General features: G+C 38.1%; 1 protein-coding gene across 3 annotated transcripts in view; it reads right to left on the bottom strand.

Annotated features, from left to right (window-relative positions):
* Window positions 1–2,985: 2,985 nt before the first annotated feature.
* PHIP (pleckstrin homology domain interacting protein) overlaps window positions 2,986–18,848 on the bottom strand; it is a 334,334-nt gene continuing 318,471 nt past the window's right edge. For 2 of the 3 annotated variants that reach the window (XM_065588082.1, XM_065588080.1), the window contains 8 exons: window positions 17,257–17,329; window positions 15,602–15,652; window positions 15,123–15,272; window positions 11,318–11,470; window positions 8,554–8,717; window positions 7,808–8,073; window positions 7,298–7,459; window positions 2,986–3,825 (listed from right to left, as the gene is read on the bottom strand). In XM_065588082.1, the coding sequence (XP_065444154.1) occupies window positions 3,179–3,825; window positions 7,298–7,459; window positions 7,808–8,073; window positions 8,554–8,717; window positions 11,318–11,470; window positions 15,123–15,272; window positions 15,602–15,652; window positions 17,257–17,329 (1,666 nt within the window). In that variant the 3' untranslated portion in view covers window positions 2,986–3,178. The remainder of the gene's footprint in view (window positions 3,826–7,297; window positions 7,460–7,807; window positions 8,074–8,553; window positions 8,718–11,317; window positions 11,471–15,122; window positions 15,273–15,601; window positions 15,653–17,256; window positions 17,330–18,848) is intronic. The other variant, XM_065588081.1, reaches the window with a different exon arrangement.

Here is an 18,848-nt window from a genome sequence, read left to right on the forward strand (position 1 = left end):
GTTATTTCAATATTCCATTTTTGAATGATTTGTTAGATACTTGAGATAGCATTATCCATTACATGCATGTAACTATAGTTTTGAAATTCTTTCAGGTTGCTGAACCACAGCTTATTGCTCACATTTAAAACCTTCAGACTTAGTTATCAAAAGCTCTTTTTCTTTGTTGGTACAATAAGTTGCAAATATCTCAAATACATTCTTCCAAACAAAAAAGGACCTACAGCATGATGGTATGGTATTAATTCTCATAAATAAACTTTTACAACCCAAAGAAGCTAAATTATAAAAATATATATTTTAATAAATCTGGTATTACTTCTCATAATTTTTAAAGTGTTGTTTCTATAAAAAACTGATCCAAATCATTCACAATCTATTTAAGAAGAAAACAATGTCAATATTTCTAAATGTGAATTAAAAAAAACCCTGTAGCTTAATGTCACAGATCTCTATAGAAAGGGAAAAATGTATCTATGTTCTGCAGATAAGGCCTTCTATTCTTGTGATTTTAAGATGTACAGTTTTCATACAATGTAACGGGAATGTGTGCTATTCCATTCTCCGACATTACATACAGTATTTTCTGTGTATAAATATATACATAATCATGCCATATAAAACATTACAAATAGTGTAAATACAGAAGTTGAATTTTAGATATACTCTAATTTCTTACATTACAATGCAGATAACATCAGGAAATTACATATTTGAAACTGATTGCCTTATCAGCAGTGAGATCCTTAAAATTAACTGTTAAGTCTCACACTAAACTGAATTAGTTTTGAACTGTGTAATACACTATTTTTTAACTGTACAACCATAATTTTCCACCTTACCATATGTTTAGCAACTGTATTTTAATAGTAAAGAAACATTTGTTAGAAAAAATAAATAAACAAATCAAAATCAAATTAATCAAATCCATGCCCCCCAAACTCAGAGTCAAAGTAATCCAGTCAGGCTCTGGAAAATAGTTTACTTAATTTCATATAAAGATGTGTAATGAAGACAGGTACATAAATCAATACTAAAAATGCCAAGTACATGGGTTACTGGTTTTTATCCACAATAGGTAAATTATAGCTAATACCTACTCTTCTTGAGCCAACTCCTGATTTCCTTGCTCAGACATTTCTTAAATAGACTTTGTTGTAACAGAATAATGAGTATAGGATTTGGCCCAGAATGAACAAAGAAAATCTGTGCAAGTTTAAAGGTCCTAAATCCTGAAAATTCTTTCTTCAGCAGTTGCACTTAAGTCCATCAGACTTGTTTTGTAAATGAAGACTTCTTGTATGAGTAAGGGTTTTCAGCACTAGGCTCTACTTTTTAATATTTAATTTTCAATTTTTATTCTTCTAAATCAGGGTCATGACACACTGTCTCGTGCTACCCCAAAATAATGTATCTGAAATTTTTGGTTACATTTTTGTACCATACCAGATCTCAGAAAATACTACTATTTCTATACTTTTTTTTAAACTGGACAATACCTTTTAAGCAATAGAAAATGGTATTAAAGTTTGTTTTTAAGGTATAAAATAACTAAATGTACCATAAACAAATAAATAACTGCTTTTCTTTTCCACAGCAGTATATATAGTAATACATTCCCCTAAGTCATATAGTTATCATTTACAATAGACAACTTAATTTTACTAAGGATGCAAGAAATAATAGAATACAAGGCACAATCATTAAATGTAATTTTTCTTTAGGGTGTATATTGACTTATGTCAGAGTGATAAGTATACCGTAAAAAGTGCAGAAAAAACACAATGTGCAATGAGACCACTGTATAAAACATGATTGCATAAAAAGTGATTTGGCCTTTTTTAACCTTTAATAATTGAAAATAACCAATCTTCCCCTTAAAATTAAACTATAAAGTATGACATTTAAAATTTTTTTTCTTTTCTTTTTCTTTCTTTTCTTTCCCTTTTTTTTTTTTTTTTTTAAATTCTAGTGCTATCTAAAAAATCCTGAAAAAGAGAATCTATACCTGGGTAATATTGTATATGTATGTGTTTGTGTATATAACAATCTACACATACACACTTCTTTGTAAGTCATTTTTAGATTACTCAACACATCAAAAGTTGTAGAAAACAATCAATTCAGATCAGAAAGTAAACTTCATGAGCCCATACTTTTTCCTGTAATTTCTTTGAATCCTTTAACCAATTATAAATTTTGTCTAAAACATCTTTGTCAAAGAACCCCATCAGTGCGTTACTGTTTTCTATTGTAAGTACCAAAAGAGGATACATGTCAGCACAATTTATAACAACTTGCTATATAGAATGATACACAGTCTTGTCTTTGAAAAGTGTTTGCAGTACTGACACTCAAAAAAAAAAAAAAAAAAAAGATAAAGAAAAGAAGGCTTTCCACTGCACTGTTTCTCAGTCTTTGGCACAATAAACAGAGATTTAGTGATTGATACAAGAATCAAGGTCTGAAAAATTAGACATATTAGTCAAACTTTTTCCAATGTGGATATATTTTATATATATATATATTTATATATATATTTATATATTGTGATTACATTTTCTCTCTGTTTGGCAGAACTTGGATAAACCAACAGCCTGTGCTAGGCTTCTTTTGCAGTTGAATGTTCCATCATTACTCAAATTAAACATTTTCAGATTAGCAAAATTTGTTAATTTTGCATTTGTCCTTAATGGAAATGTAATTCTTAATTTACTGCCACTCTTTGCCAATATCTGCCTTTTTGGGAGACATGCCTTCTGCAATCAATAAAAATGTACCTTGCTTGGTCAAAAATAGACTTCTGTTCTCAGTTTGTGGCATTAAAAGTTCTATCACTTTGTTTAATCACAGAAATACTCTGCACTGCTCAGGAGTACAGTAGTTCTCACTTCTAAAACGTCAGTAATTGCTTATTTACAGGTCTTCAATTATTCTTAACTATGACCAAAATGACTGTTGAAATGCATAACCTGTCTGGAGGGCAATAAATAGCAAAAGTTTAAAATATATATTTGTTTCAAAGAAGTGTTCTCTCAGTTTTCTTTTTTGCTAATTTTTTCAAATCACAACATATTCTTCTAATCCATAATAGCAGCAGGGAAGCAGAAGTCTTTGTTCTGCTCACTCCTTAACTGTACCTGCTTCATAGCATTCTAAGGAATATGTTTGGTAACAGTTACCAACCAATCAAATTAGCCTTTGCTTTTTCAGTCAACTTTCGGACTCTGCCTCTGCTAGACGTTCCAAAAGTTAAAGAGGTGTCTTCAAATAATAGCTGCCTTTGCTCTTCTTCAGAGTCATCTTCATTGTAAAAGGCTGTCCTCCTACCCTGGTTTCTAGTTCTCATGTGAGGTTCAGAATCTTTCAGTTCCTCAGACCCTTCTTCTTCTACAGGCTCATCCGTTTTTTTCCTCCTGCTTCTTGTCTGCATCTTAACATTTGCAGGGACTATAAGGTCTGAGTCTGGTTGACGTGTCTGTGTCTTTCTTTTTGGCTTTCTACCTCCACGGCCTTTTTTTTGTAATACAGCTTCCTTCACATTATTTTCAGAAAGAGAATTGCATGCACTAGAAACTGAGGGTTCTTCTATTACCATGTCCCTGGTGGTCTGGACTGAATTCTGCTCTGCATTCATCTGTTCAGCAATTTGTAACTTTTTTGGTTTTCTACCTCTTTTCTTGTGCACCACTTCACATGTACTGCTAATAGCCTCTATCTTCGGTTTCCGTGCAGGCCCTCTTTTAACTGGAGGTTTTGAAGGTTGCCCTCCATGTCCATTTACCTGAATGCTTCCTGATGCCAAAGCATTATTTTTGCAATCTGCTGTAAAGAAATAACAGAGTAATAATATGTAAGAGAAATCTACATTCTTTATTTCCCAATGGCCCCTGATAAAACTATTCCATTCACTATTTATAAAATACTGTTTGAGTGGATGACATACCGTAACTGCCTTCATCTGTGAAGGCCCAAATGTGGGACACGTGTGACAGAGACCCAAAAACTGAAGTAAAAACATTGTTCATGCAGGAAATTTAAAATGCTGCTGGACTCATTGCTTTAGTATAAGTAAGCTTTCTGTCACTATGGCTCCATGATTCTTTATTTCTGATGTAAATGGTTTTCAAAAATAAAAGTCTGGATGCCAAATTTGTGTGGAATGCAGGAATCTTTGGGACTAAAAGAAGTGATATCCTGGCAATGAGGAACATTTAAGAGGTGTGATATTCGTATTTGATTTCCACGCCACCAATCCTGGGATTTTCTCTTGCTTCTGCTGTGTAACTGAAAACTTTTCCAGTTCAATAACATCTTTCAATTTAAACCAGTTACTCATTAACATCACTTCTCTTCTGATGCGGAGCAACTACATCTGTCCACGTCTTTGATAAATGGAGATTAAACCAGCACCTTGAGCATTCTTGCATTCACAAAGGTATACTGTTGCAGAATGTGTCCACCCCTTGTTAAACAGTACATCACAGTAGGTTTACACAGTTGCCAGAGTTCTGCACTGACTTTTGGGTGTAATTTTAAGTTGTTGGTTTTGACCTATAAAACCCTAAAAAGGAATTTTTTCTATTGTAAAGGAAGCCATCTTACAGCAAAAAAACTTCAGGACCAGACTCCAAAGAGAAACTGCTGAGCTCCAGTTCATTTGCAAATTTGACACCATCAGATCAGGATTAAACAAAGACTGTGAATGGCTATCCAACTACATAAGCAGTTTCTCCTCCCTTGGTGTTCACACCTCAACTGCTAGCAGAGCACCTCACCCTCCCTGATTGTACTAACCTTGTTATCTCCATACTGATTTATACCTGCCTCTGGAAATTTCCATTACTTGCATTTGAAGAAGTGAGGTTCTTACCCACGAAAGCTTATGCTCCCAATACTTCTGTTAGTCTTAAAGGTGCCACAGGACCCTCTGTTGCTTTTTACAGATTCAGACTAACACGGCTACCCCTCTGATACTTGACACAATGTTTGCAATCTTCCCTCATAGGTAAGGCTACAATTTAGTCATGGGTATTTTTAATGAAAGTCATGGGTAATAAACAAAAATTCACTGCTCATGACCTGTCCATGACTTGTACTCTATACTCCTGACTAAATCTTAGCTGGGGGGGAAGAGAGGGGGAGAAAGGGCGCTGTGACAGGGGGCGCTGTGTGGGGCTGGGGGAGGTTGCTGCTCTGGTGGGGCGGGGGGCACTGAGCAGCGGCCAGTGTGGCTGGCTGTGGGGCTGCCCGTGTGACTAGCTGTGGAGCCGCTCCATCAGTGCCCAGTGTGGCTGTCCCCGGGGCCAGCTGCTTGGGCGGCCCTGGGACCAGCCACACCAGCTGCTGCAGAAGTCACGGAGATTGCGGAAGTCATGGCATCTGTGACAGATATGCCCTTGCTCCCCTCCTCCCCCGAGCCTCCTGCATGCCATGAAACAGCTGATCGGGAGGTGGGGGAGAGAGAGGGAGGCGCTGATCAGCAGGACTGATGGTGGATGGCAGGCGCTGGGAGCAGGGAGAAACTGATGGGGGGCTGCTGATGTATTACTGTGGCTCTTTGGCAATGTACATTGATAAATTCTGGCTCCTTCTCAGGCTCACATTGGCCACCCCTGGTCCAGATCACTTTGAATTATAATCCTATCCTCCAAAGCACTTGCAATCCCGCTCAGCTTGGTATTGCCTGAAAACTTTATAAGTGTACTGTTTATGCATTATCTAAATCACTGATGAAGATATTCAATAGAACTGGACCTTGTGAGACCCCACTTGATATGCTCTCCCAGCTTGACTGGATAACTACTCTCTGGGACCAGTTTTACAACCAGGTTGCACCTACCTTATAGGTTGTATTTTGCTAGTTTATGAGTAGGGCATGAGAGAGAGTATCAAAAGCCTTACTAAAGTCAATATATACCACATCTACCGCTTCCCCCCATCCACAAGGTTTGTTATTCTGTCAAAGAAAGCTATTAGGTTGGTATGACATGATCTGTTCTTGAAAAATCAATGCTGACTGTTAAACTTAACACCTTATTATCTTCTAGGTGTTCGCAAATTGATTGCTTAATTATTTGCTCCATTATCTTTCTGGATACTGAAGTTAAATTGATAGGTCTGTAATTCCCCAGGTTGTCCTTATTTCCTCTTTTATAGATGGGCACTATATTTGCCGTTTTCCAATCCTCTGGAATCTATCCCATCTTCCATGACTTTTCAAAGATAACTGCTAATGGCTCAGATATATCCTCAGTCAACTCCTTTAGTATTCTAGGATGTATTTCATCAGGTCCTGGTGACTTGGTAAGATGTGTAAGTAATTTTTAACTTGTTCTTTCCCTATTTTAGCCTCTGACCCTACCTCATTTTCACTGGCATTCACTATGTTAGACAGCCAAATGCTACTAACCTTTTTGATGAAAACTGAAACAAAAAAAGTCATTTAGCACTTCTGCCATTTCCACATTTTCTGTTATTGTTTTTTTGGTTTTTTTTTTAGATTACACCTCCTGGTATTACAATATTTCCCATTATCTCCAGATTATGGCACTCTGAGTCAGTAGTTTCAGATTCTGATTAAATATATTGGACAAAATGCTATTTAATTTGAGAATATAAACTACAAACTAAATTAAATCAACCATAAGACTTGAGTGCTGTTCTTCAGGAGGGATCTGTGCTTTACACTCTTAAGACTTGTCTACACAGGTACACCCAGAAAAATTAATTTGACTTAAATAAACGCATGAATTTGAAGTGGATTAGTTAAATTGCATTAACCCCTGTATGGACATTCTTATTCAGAATTAAATTTCGTTTAGCTTAATTTACAAAACAAATTTTAATTCTGAATAAGAGTGTTCACGTAGGGCCTAATGCAGTTTAACTAATCCACTTTAAAATTAATTTGGATTAACTTTCTTTAGTGCCTCAGTATAGACATGCCCTATTTTTCTCTGATAAAAGTAACTGAATAAATTTCTTCAGATTTTAAGTTTTTTTTTAACATTGAACATATTTATAACATTGCTTATCTTAAAACATTCAGTAATACTTTATAATATACTGAAATCACATCAGAGTTATGCAACCCAATATTTGCAATTACAATTAATATAAACAGAAAGTTGACTATATGATGATGTAATTACAGTATAAATATTATGTTAATATACCCAGATTCTAAAAACACTTATATTAACTATGAAATCAAAGGGGTATTTTAATGGAGTAATTCAGTCATGTAGTTAATCTTCTGATTATGTGAATTAATGGTGGTTATTACAAACATTACCTTGCTGATTAATAGTGGATGATTTCATTTTACGCTTGATTTGTTTATCTTTCTCCACATTTTCTCTTGAAGAGTTATTCCTAGTGTTGTGGCTGTAACTGGATTGGCTAGGAATTGATAGAATATTCTGGTTCTTGGAATGTTTGGTGGAATTCTCCAGTACTAAAAAGAGACAAACATTGTATAAGCAATACTGAATCATTCATTATAATGGTTTATATTATTTTTGTAAATCTTATCTGGCTCAGCAGGAAGGTAATGGCTTTCAGTCACTACTGAGCTGTGCCAAATTTGAACCAATTACCTAGAGGGGAATGTCTCCATGTTCTGTTACCAAAATCTTGAGCCTTTCAGTCTCCCTCTTTGAGCTTTCCTGAGATTGTTAACTTGAATACACAGTACCTATTCCTAATCCTCATTGCAGTGCTAAGAAACAGCTACAAATATACTAATGTCTAAGAAACAGTAAACTTCTAAATTTAAAAAGCTGCAAAAATTATGAAAACCTACTTGTTTTCCCTGACACGGTAGTAGTATTAGGTTTTGAAATTAAAGGTTTTCCTCCTGAAGAAGTGGATGGTTGCTCTGTAACAGCTGTATCTGTTATCCCCCTATTACTTCTAGTCCGCACCAAAGAGGAAGATTCAGCTGCTTTTCCATTCATCTGAGCAGCAATGTGTCTCAGTGCTGTTGAACGTACAGGAACTGATGATGATGAGGCGGCAGAGGTTTCTGCCTTCAACTGAGGTTTTATTAACCTTCTCTTCCTTTCAGGGCTGTAAACAGAAGCAAGATTTGTAATCTGGATGACCACATTTAATATTCTACAGGGATAAATAAAGCAATATGCTAGGTAGTGTCTAAGATTGTGGGAGTAAAACAGTTGTTTCTATATAAAATACGTTAAAATATGACATTTACAGTGGAATTTCATTTAGTTGAGCCCCTGAAAAGTGAATCTTTAGTGAAGAATCACTGTAAAAGCTAGTTATATGACAAAGCATGATGCCATCACTATCCTAACAATGTGTTTTACTGTATGTTTAGCAGTTATTTGAATTTTAATCACTTACACCAGGATAGCTTTAATTAAAGTTTAAAAATCTTCCACATCATAGGGACTTGCATATCAAATATATCATTCTGCAATATAGGGAATAGTAAAGGAAGTATTAAAAAACACCACACCAAGTTCTATTATTTAGATATCTCAAACTTATATAGCATTTCGTATTATCTTATAGAAATTAATGTACCTTGATGCAGCACTACTGGAAACAGAACTGCTTCTTCTTCTTTTCCTCCTTCGTTTCTTCATTGTGTTTCTTTTATGAAAGCGCAGAGCAGATTTATAATCTGATAAAACAGAACTTATATGTTCCTCAAAGAAAGCAGAAAGGCGCAAACTCATGCTGTAAATCTATTAAAAAGAGAAACCAATGTATGGAATAAGCAAATAATACAAAAAATCTTTTAAGTTTTACAGTTTTCCAGTAGCATTTGTTTTTACTGAATATCTATAACAATATCTGTTTAGAAAACTACACACAGTAATATAGAGAAGAGATGTTTTAATGTCTAAGTAAGAATGAAATGAAATTTACAGTAGACTCCACAGATCTGTACTCTCGTGGGTCTAGCTTGAACCATCAAAGCAGTTTACCCAAAAGTGGGCCATGACCCTGTGAAAATATACAGATTGGCACAAAGGAAGAGGTTAGAAAGAGGTGCATGGCCCTTCTCCCCGAGTTTCTGACTTTCCAGACTACAGGCTCTGATGGAAAAGGGAACAAGTATCAACGTGCATCTGTGATGGGAATACATTTTGAGAACCATAGTAATCCAGTGCTAAGTAATTTAGTTTTTCCCACATTAAGTTGTGTCCATATATCCCCATAACAGAACATTACTCAGCAGTAGCAATCCACCCCAAGAGGAGAGAGAAAGTAGACTGCAAGCACTGCCACAACTCTAATTAACTGGACTACCTGGGTACCTTAGATATTTCCTTAGTCTTTACCCTTAAGCCTACAGAGAATTTGGATGATTCATGGAGAGACCTGGTCCTAGCCACCTAGCAGATGAGAGTTTGTTTCATATCCAATTAATAGAGTACCGTTGCCATAGATCTGGGAAAACAAACAAACAAATGGACTGGCTAGAGTATTTTTGGGGGGTGGGGGTGGGGGGGAGGAGGAATAAAGTGCCTGGAAAATGACAAATGAAGGCAGACATAACAGCTCACTAAAAGCACCAGTCAGTCAGTCAGTCCAGCACCTAGATTTTACAGTTAGGTGTGACAGTTGCCAAACACCTCACTAGAAGATACAAGTGAAGGAATCTCTTAAAACCCTGTTTTACAAATGGATAAAGATTGATGTCTGACCTGCTAGGAGATATAGACATAAGCAGCTATCAGGTATACTTTTCAGAGAAAAGTACAAGTAATCCAAAATGAGAGGTACTGAATGGGACTGAAATACCAATGAATGGCTGGAACCAGATTGGAAGCCACTTCCATTGTGACGTATATAGCTTGTGTATGGAGAAAAAAACGAACTCCACAAGCACCTGGAATAACCTTATCTGACAACCTTAAAATTACTGAAGATAAAAGCCTTTTACAATTTGAATTTCTAAATAAACTGATGAGAGATATGGAGGTAACAGCACTCCAGTTCCAGTGGATGACATAAGTAGGGAGGACTGAGGTTGTCTGCTAAGAAATTTGTCTCCTGTATTAGGACAACAGTAAATGAGAAGACTTGGAGGAGAATGCACCACACACGCGAATAAACCCTCAAGTACAGCATACTTGACTGCACTCCTCTTAAGTCTCAGAATTAGTTGTTAGTACTTAGCCCTTGATGAGCAGAAGAAAGGCCATTAGTAGCATGCTGTAGTTTGCATCACCAATACATTTATGTGCTGCCTTTACTTCCATAGGATTTCTCAAACCAGAAGACTAAGTACTTAAAGTGAAGGAAATTTTTTTTCAAGAGAAAATGTAGAGCAGACTTTCCAGACTACTGAGCCCCTTTCAGGAATCTGATTTGTCTTATGTACCCCCAAGTTTCACCTCACTTAAAAACTACTTGCTTACAAAATCAGACATAAAAATATGAGTGTCACAGCAGACTATTACTGAAAAAATGCTTACTTTCTCATTTTTACCATATAATTATACATTAATTGGAATATAAATATTGTACTTTCATTTCAGTGTATTGTATATAGAGCAGTATAAACAGGTCATTGTATGAAATTTTAGTTTGTACTGATTCTGCTAGTGCTTTTTATATAGCCTGTTGTAAAACTACGCAAATATCTAGATGAGCTGATGTACTCCCTGGTTGAGAACCATTGATATAGAGCTATCATCTCAGTGACCAGCAGCTCCAAAATCAGCTGACAGATGGAAAAAACAGGGAAATGCCACTTAGCAGTGTCAATGACCACCACTGAACAGTTCAGAATGTCACTGTCCTCTCCTAGGCTAACTAAAGTTCTGAGATTTGTGTAATTCCAAGTGTGGGGATTTCTGGAGGCAGTTTCAGTTATGGAGAAACAATTATTATCCTCTCACAAATATCAGTGAAATATTTTTTGTCACAGTGTGTCCAATCATATCCCATTTTCCACACATCCCTCCTTCCACACAATTTATCACTTTTTCAACCTTGTCTCAAATAGTTGTTCATTTACACCTCATCCCAAAGGTGATAACTGAAAATCCAAGATAGTAGCAGCACAGAACTTTCAAGCCTTTAATGACCAAAACACACTCTTCTTATTTATAATGTAGCTTGCTGAACATTCTTCCGTTTGTCTCATAATAGGAATAATATTTATGATGAAATAAGCATTTAAACTTTTTGGAGTTAAGAAATATCCCAGTTTTGTTTTAACATTTAATCTCTGACAAAAATCATTTACTATCTTGTGTGTTTCTGAGGTATGTGAACTTCCCTTAAATAAATACATATCAAGAATTTGGGTGAGTAAATTGTATATCCTTACCCTTGATCTTTTGCTTGGTGTGTAAGCTTTAGAGTTGCTGAAAATAAGTCTCACATCTTTACATAATTCCATTGGAGACTCATAATTGCCAGCTTCCAGAGTTTCTCTAACTGTAGCAAAATCCATCGGTGTGTCAATAATATCTCTGTAATCCTACAAAAATTATTAGCAAATCAACATGTAACAGAAATTATTTTTGTTGAGCCCAGCATCTCTCATTCAGTAGGACAAAATTACTTGTCAATTAGAATAGCTTTGCCCAATTCTATGTCAACTTTAAAAGTCTGCATAGAAGACCACAAAAGCATCTTTCAAGATCTATTCTAGGGAAGCACTGCCTTCTGATCTGAAAGAGGCAATGTTGCTCCTGGCAGAGTTGACCTTAAACTTGAGCATTTTAAAGAACATTGATACAAAGTCAACTCTATTTGGTAAATGAACAACTTCAACAACAAGAAAATTAAGAGCTCTATTTTAGTAAATTTCATACCCCTTCTGATATCTAAGATATGGATGTGCATCAGCCTCACTGAAAGCAGGAATGCAGTAGAAAGAGAACAATTTCAATTCTAATTTAAGGCAGTTATGAACAACAGGTGGGCATTTGTATCTCTCCCCCTACATTTTTTCCCTGGATGGCACAACAACTCCCAAAGTTTATCAAAAGCACCTAGAATTTCAGCACAGTTGCTTTTAAAAAATGAATTTGAATAAAAAATAATTTGGATGATGGTACTAGGCTACAGCTGATCCTTGAAAAGTCCTACTAGCCTCCAAAATGAAGGCCACACAAATTTAAGGGTCGGAACAGGGCTGGAAGCATGGCGCTCCCGCCCTGCCCCTGGTGGGGGCTGACCTGGTCCCTGCTGCTCCTCCCCTCTACTCCCCCCTCCGAATGTTCCTCTGCATGTCCATAAATGGGCGCACCCCACAATTTGGGTACCATTGCATTTAAAGCTAGATTACTCTCTTCTATAGAACTCTCATGCAAACAGAGAGCAGTATTCTCACTGACTATTTTATCCAGTGACAACTTTAGAAGGAAAATGTGAAAGAACATCTTATCAAATTAACAACCTGGAGAGAAGAGTAAACATGACTGACTGTTGGATTATTCAGGCAGAGGCTATGGTAAAAAATATAGCTATACAGAGGAGAAAACACCTAAAATACTATTATTACACAGAAGAAAACTATATTAAAGGACATTAGTGTTGCAGGGTCAAGCACTCAAAAGTCAGGAAGTGCCAGAATTAAGCTTGTCCCCCTTGTGCATATGCATTATGACACAGTCTTTAATTACATGATCACATACTAATTTTTCTACTGGACCTCTCCTCACTCAGTGCACAGGAGGAATGTTGTTCAGTCAATGAGCAGTTATTCTGGCTTTTTTAATTCTCGTAATTCAATTGTAGCCTACACGTTATTGACTGCACAGCATCCAAATTCTACACTGAGTACAGAATTATTAATTTCCCCACAAACTTATCTATAACACTCATCACTGTAATATTTAAGTGATTCAAAAACTTTAATGAATTATTCTTTACAAAACCATTTGGAGATATGATGATGACGATATTGTTGTTTTACAGGGAACTGAAGCACTAAATTTGGGTGCCTAATTTGAGATGTCTAGGGTCTGAGTTTTTTCAGAGTACTTAGTATTTTTATAGTACTTTATACATTCTGAGCATAGCTATTATTGATCCCCGTAACAACAGTAAGTGCTCAGCACTTCTGCAAATCAAGCTCCTGATGTCTCAAATTGGGCAGCCAGAAAATGAGGTGCACACAGTTGGTAGTCAGCTCTGAAAAGTCTGGTTTAAGTGACTTGCCCAGCATCACATAGGAACTTTGTGGAAGAGGCAGGGATAGAATCTAGTACTCCAGCGTTCTAATTCAACTACATTAACCATGATACCTATCCTTTCTCTACCTGCAATCCCTGCCTCATTTACTACACATCTCTGAGGAGGGGGGAAGGAGGGGAAGTGTGTGACCTAGTTTTGTTTTAGTGTAAACTGCTACGTTTTTAAAAAAAGCAAACTGAAATAAAAATGAAGACCCATCATATTGAACGGTAGTGACTGTCACATACATCATCAGCAGGATTTGGACCATTAGATCCAAAGCACAGACCTCCACCACTCAAGTTAATCGGGTATTGGGAGCAGCAGTAGCAGGCTATCTTCTTGGTTGATCAGGCACTTAAGGGACAGGAAACACATAACTTGCTAATGTGTTTCACTGTTCTTACTGCCCCTGCCTGCATCTGTCTGTCTCAGACTGTCCATCCTTCTTGCTCAACTGCATTTGAGCAAGTCAGGCTGCTTTCTCCTCCTCCACCACATTTCCTGTACTTCAGCAGTGGAAGAACAGAGAACAGGGGACAGAGTCTCTGCTCTCAGTTCTGGTGCCAGGCAGGCACCACAATGGTCCCCAGCAGCCAGGATGAGAAATTTCAAGAAAAGTCCTGCTCATCCCCCTTCCTTCCCAGCAGTACTGGGATTAAGCATGCTTAGTCACTTTGTGGGGATAGTGTATGTTCGGTATGCAGGAGCCATGAGGGAATGCAGCATGCTCAGTGCAGACAATATCTTTGGAAAATAATGCTACCTGTCTCTAACAAACCTCTACTGAGTATGTGCACACTGCAATTTTCAGAAGTTTATAATATGACCAAACTTGGATGGATTTTCACAACGACAACACAAGGCACATCCTTGACACCAGGATTATCACCTGCCAAATTTTGTATTTTTCCCACAGCTTGTTCTCAGAAATAACCAAATGTTTGGGGTTTTTTTTGCTGAAACTTACAAAAGTCATTCAGCCTAAGGCAGACAACTGATATGGAAATTCTAGCCCCAACAGTTCGAGTTTGGCTAGGTTATAAGCTACTGAAAACAGGGTCTCATAAGCACAGCTGCCAACTCTGCCTATAATTAAAATATTGGCATGTAAAAAAATGCCAAAAAATAACCATTTTGCTTTGGTAAAAATCTAACTACCATATATACTCGTTCATTAGCCTGTTTGTTTATAAGTCAACCCCCCCAAGATGGTTAGGTAAAAATAGCAAAAACTGTACGACCCTTTCATAAGCTGACCATATATTTCAGGGGTTGGCAAACTTTGGCTCCCGTCCATCAGGGTAAGCTGATGGTGGGTCGGGACGTTTTGTTTATTTGCATTTCCCGCAGCTCCCATTGGCTGGGAATGGCAAACCATGGCCACAGGGAGCTGAGGGGCTCCATACCTGCAGACGCTCCAGGTAAACAAAACGACAATGTATTAGATATTCAATTCAATGATTCCATAGAGTTTAAAATCATCAAATTTTGGTGTAGACCCGTTTATATCTGGATATATTTAAGAGTAGGTTAGATAAATGTCTATCAGGGATGGTCTAGACAGTATTGGTCCTGCCATGAGGGCAGGGGACTGGACTCGATGACCTCTCGAGGTCCCTTTCAGTCCTAGAGTCTATGAATCTATGAGCCAACCCCTGCCTGATGCGTCACTTTTTTACCAAAAATATTTGGCCTATGAATGAATATATACGATATATAATTATCTCAAAAGCATGCATGCATGATCATGAGCTACCTTCAAATTATTAAGTTTATCCTGATTACTCCAGTTGACCAAAGGCTCAGGAATTGAGTCAGGTTTCCTAGATGAGACTAACACCACTATAGTGATTTTGATAAAAAAACTGTTGAAAAAGATAGCTGCAACTCCCTCTCATCCCAAGTATGCAAACTATGATCAGTCTTGCCCCCACTAAAATACTCACTGGATATTCAAGGAGATCCACTGGTTGGCGAAAAGGTTCAGAGTCCTCACACTGAAAAATAAGATTTAACAACTCCTGGCATTGTCTTTTCCATGCCTGAACGTCATATGACTGTGCTCTGTTGCGCAGCCTCCGCTTGGGTTGATGATCCTGAAATGGCAATAGTGACTATTATACATTAATCAGCCTAGCTGTTTTCACAAATTAAAGAGTAAAGTGGTAAATGAAAATAATTAAGGTGTGAATCATTATTAGCAAACCAGTAATACATAATGGAACAGGTAAAAATGTTTTTAACATTACTGCTAATAAAGAAACTACAATTGTTAAAGTTGACTCATGGGGAAGATACATAATATTTTAAAGACTGGATTATGCCACCATAGAGCATTTCAGTTTTTAATGTTTCTTGTATAATCCTTTTATGGAACTATTCAGAGTGGTATAAATCACTGAAGCTAAGTAAGGGAAAATATTACCTTCCTTTTTCTAGTGGATGTCCCTGGCACGTTTGTATCTTTCTCTTCTTCCTTTGAGCAAAAAAAAATGAGTCGTACAACATTAAAATATAAACACATTTGAGAAATTGTTTCCTTACATACTGTATTTATACTTCCAGTTCTTTGTAGGTCTCTCTCTGTCCCTTTGGAAGATGCTCCACATAAGAACCCTGAGACCCTTCCTATTTTTTTCATCACATTTTCCTCTCAAACCCTCAAATTTCTGAAACATGATGATCACCATATATATATATTTTTAGCAGTTTAGGACTTCTCTGAGTTTGTAAATGTGGAGTGAAATTCACCCCCATACAGACAGTGTGCACAAAGTTTATGTACCATTGGATTGGAGGGTGGGGGGAATTTCACCCACTGTTCCTCAACTGGTTAGAATAGAGTTACCATACGTCCTCTTTTTCCCGGACATGTCCGGCTTTTCGGCTGTCAAACCCCCGTCCGGGGGGAACTGCCAAAAAGCCGAACATGTCCAGGAAAATGGCGGCTCTGCTCCTCCCCGACTCTTCGGCTCTGTTTAAGAGCCGGGCTGCCCGAGCGCTACCGGCTTCGGGCAGCCCCCGTGCCTCCAGACCCTGCGCCCCCAGCCGGGCACTTCCCCTCCCAGGCTCCGGCGGCGCAGGGTCTGGAGGCACGGGGGCTGCCCGAAGCCGGTAGCGCTCGGGCAGCCCGACTCTTAAACAGAGCCGAAGAGTGGGGGAGGAGCAGAGCCGCCGCGGCTGGAGGCTCTGCTCCTCTTCGGCTCTGTTTAAGAGCCGGGCTGCCCGAGAGCTACCGGCTTCGGGCAGCCCCCGTGCCTCCAGACCCTGCGCCTCCAGCTGGGCACTTCCCCGCCCGGGCTCCGGCGGCGCAGGGTCCGGAGGCACGGGGGCTGCCCGAAGCCGGTAGCACTCGGGCAGCCCGGCTCTTAAACAGAGCCGAAGAGTCGGGCTGCCCGAGCGCTACCGGCTTCGGGCAGCCCCCCGTGCCTCCGGACCATGCGCCGCCAGAGCCCGGGAGGGGAAGTGCCCGGCTGGGGGCGCAGGGTCCGGAGGCATAGGGGCCGCCCAAAGCCCGAGCGCTACCGGCTTCACGGTTTGCCTGGCAGCCTCCAGACCCTGCGCCCCCGGCTGGGCGCTTCCCCTCCCGGGCTCCAGCTGCGCTGGGGAAGCACCGGCTGGGGGCGCAGGGTCTGGGGGCTGCCCAGCAAACCCTGAAGCCGGTAGCGCTGGGGCAGCCCTTTCCCCCTGGCTGGGAGTGGGAGGGAGGAGGGGGCGGAGTTAGGGCGGGGAAGGGGCGGAGTTGGGGCGGGGCTAGGGGTGGGGAAATGGGCAGGGCCAGGGCCCGTGGAGGGTCCTCTTTTTTTATTTATGAGATATGGTAACCCTAGGTTAGAAGGACTGCATTTGGGTGGCACAGGGCACTCTCTATCCTCTCACAATGGGCTGAATATACTGCCTTTGCAGCAGGAAGCTGCAGCAAGTAGTAAAACCCCATTTCTCTTGAACACCAGTGCAGAGTACTAAGCCATCATACTGTGGTTACTCTTAGCTATTTTCACATTAAACAATTATTTTTCAAACGGAATAAAAAAAATCAAAGTGGAATTTCGACACGCGTGTGGTATTTTGTTAGCTTACCTCATCAGAGTCAGACAAGACTTTCTTCTTCATTGTATTATATAATGGAATTATATCATAGGAAGCTTGGTCTCTGCACAGCAAGAAATATTGTATGTTAACAGAGTGTATATTTGTGTCCCGTTGTATATTATCAACTTGTTTTTAGAGGTGGAACAAATTTTTTCAAGTCATACGTAATCATGACTACAGAAATACTGATTAATACCGTAGGAATTCTAATCAGAAATATAACAATAAGGAAGTTAGTTTATTACATTGGAATTTGTAAGGAACCTCCAAAAATCTGATTATCTAAATTTCTTAAAATATATAAAAAATTAACAGATTATTTTTAGGGTTGGCATAATTTGATTTTTTAAATTCGATAGCTAATATCGATGTTTAATTTTAAGCATTTTTTTCAATTTTTATCAATTTAGATTTTTACAGTTACAGAAAATTATAGGGAGATCAGACAATTATTCAATGATAGTAGATGTTGAGTAGATGATAGTAGATGTTGTTCAAAAACTTAAAATTTTACAACCGTTGAAATGCAAGTTAACATCACGTCAGAATACATGAAGTAACTATCCTTATATCAAAATCTAGTAAGTTATCAAGAAGCATTTTTCTTACTTTGCTGAGTTGTAAATTTTAGTTATCGTCAATGGAAATATTTTTTGTTGGTGTATGTGTATTACGGTGAAGTCAACAATTACCGATAAAAATCTAATCCTGCCAACGCTAATTATTTTACAGTAACAGATATTTTTAAATGAAAAATGTCACTCCTTCAGCATAAAATAATCAGTTATAAAAATTCTAGACTTTATCCCAAATACATTATTTTTGGATTTAACCTCTTAGAATACAAAACCTTTCACCATAACCTAAAATTATATTAATTTGAAAAAAAAAAAGGTTAATATATATTAGTCTTGGTAATGTGAGACATTATTTGTAATTAAACAACTTTTTTTCCCCTAACATTGCTGTTTGAAGTGTGTTGTACTAATATTTGTTACTGTTTAGTACGTTGTATGATTTAGTTCAACGAAAATGAATTACTGGTTTGGGGATCTTGACTAATTTGGCAAGGCATTATACTAAAGCAGTTACCTTAAATGAGAGGAAATTTTCCCCAAAATATTGACTGTGTTATGTAACAACACAAACTATCACCCACAGGGGTGTATACTAAGCAATTCTGCATTAGAGACACATCTGATCAATCCATAGGATGCTGTTGAGAGCAGCAGTTGAGATTCACAGAAAAAAAGAAAAGGGATCATTGTGATCAACTAGCCTGACCTCCTGCATAACACAAGTCATAGAACTTCCCTGAATGAGTTTCTGTTTGAACTTGAGTGTATCTTGTAGCAAAACGAACAATCGTGATTTAAAAACTGTGACTGATGGAGAATCCACTATGACCCTAAGTAAGTTGTTCCAATAGCTAATAACGCTCATTGCTATATTTGCGCCTTATTTCTAGTTGGAATTTGTTTAACTTCAACTTCCAGCCATAGGAGTTTTGTCTGCTAGATTGAAGGGCACATTATCAAATATTTGTTCCCCACATAGGTATGGGGAACAAAAAATACAGA

The sequence above is a fragment of the Chrysemys picta genome, chromosome 3, assembly GCF_011386835.1.
Source record: "Chrysemys picta bellii isolate R12L10 chromosome 3, ASM1138683v2, whole genome shotgun sequence".
NCBI classification, from domain to species: domain Eukaryota; kingdom Metazoa; phylum Chordata; order Testudines; family Emydidae; genus Chrysemys; species Chrysemys picta.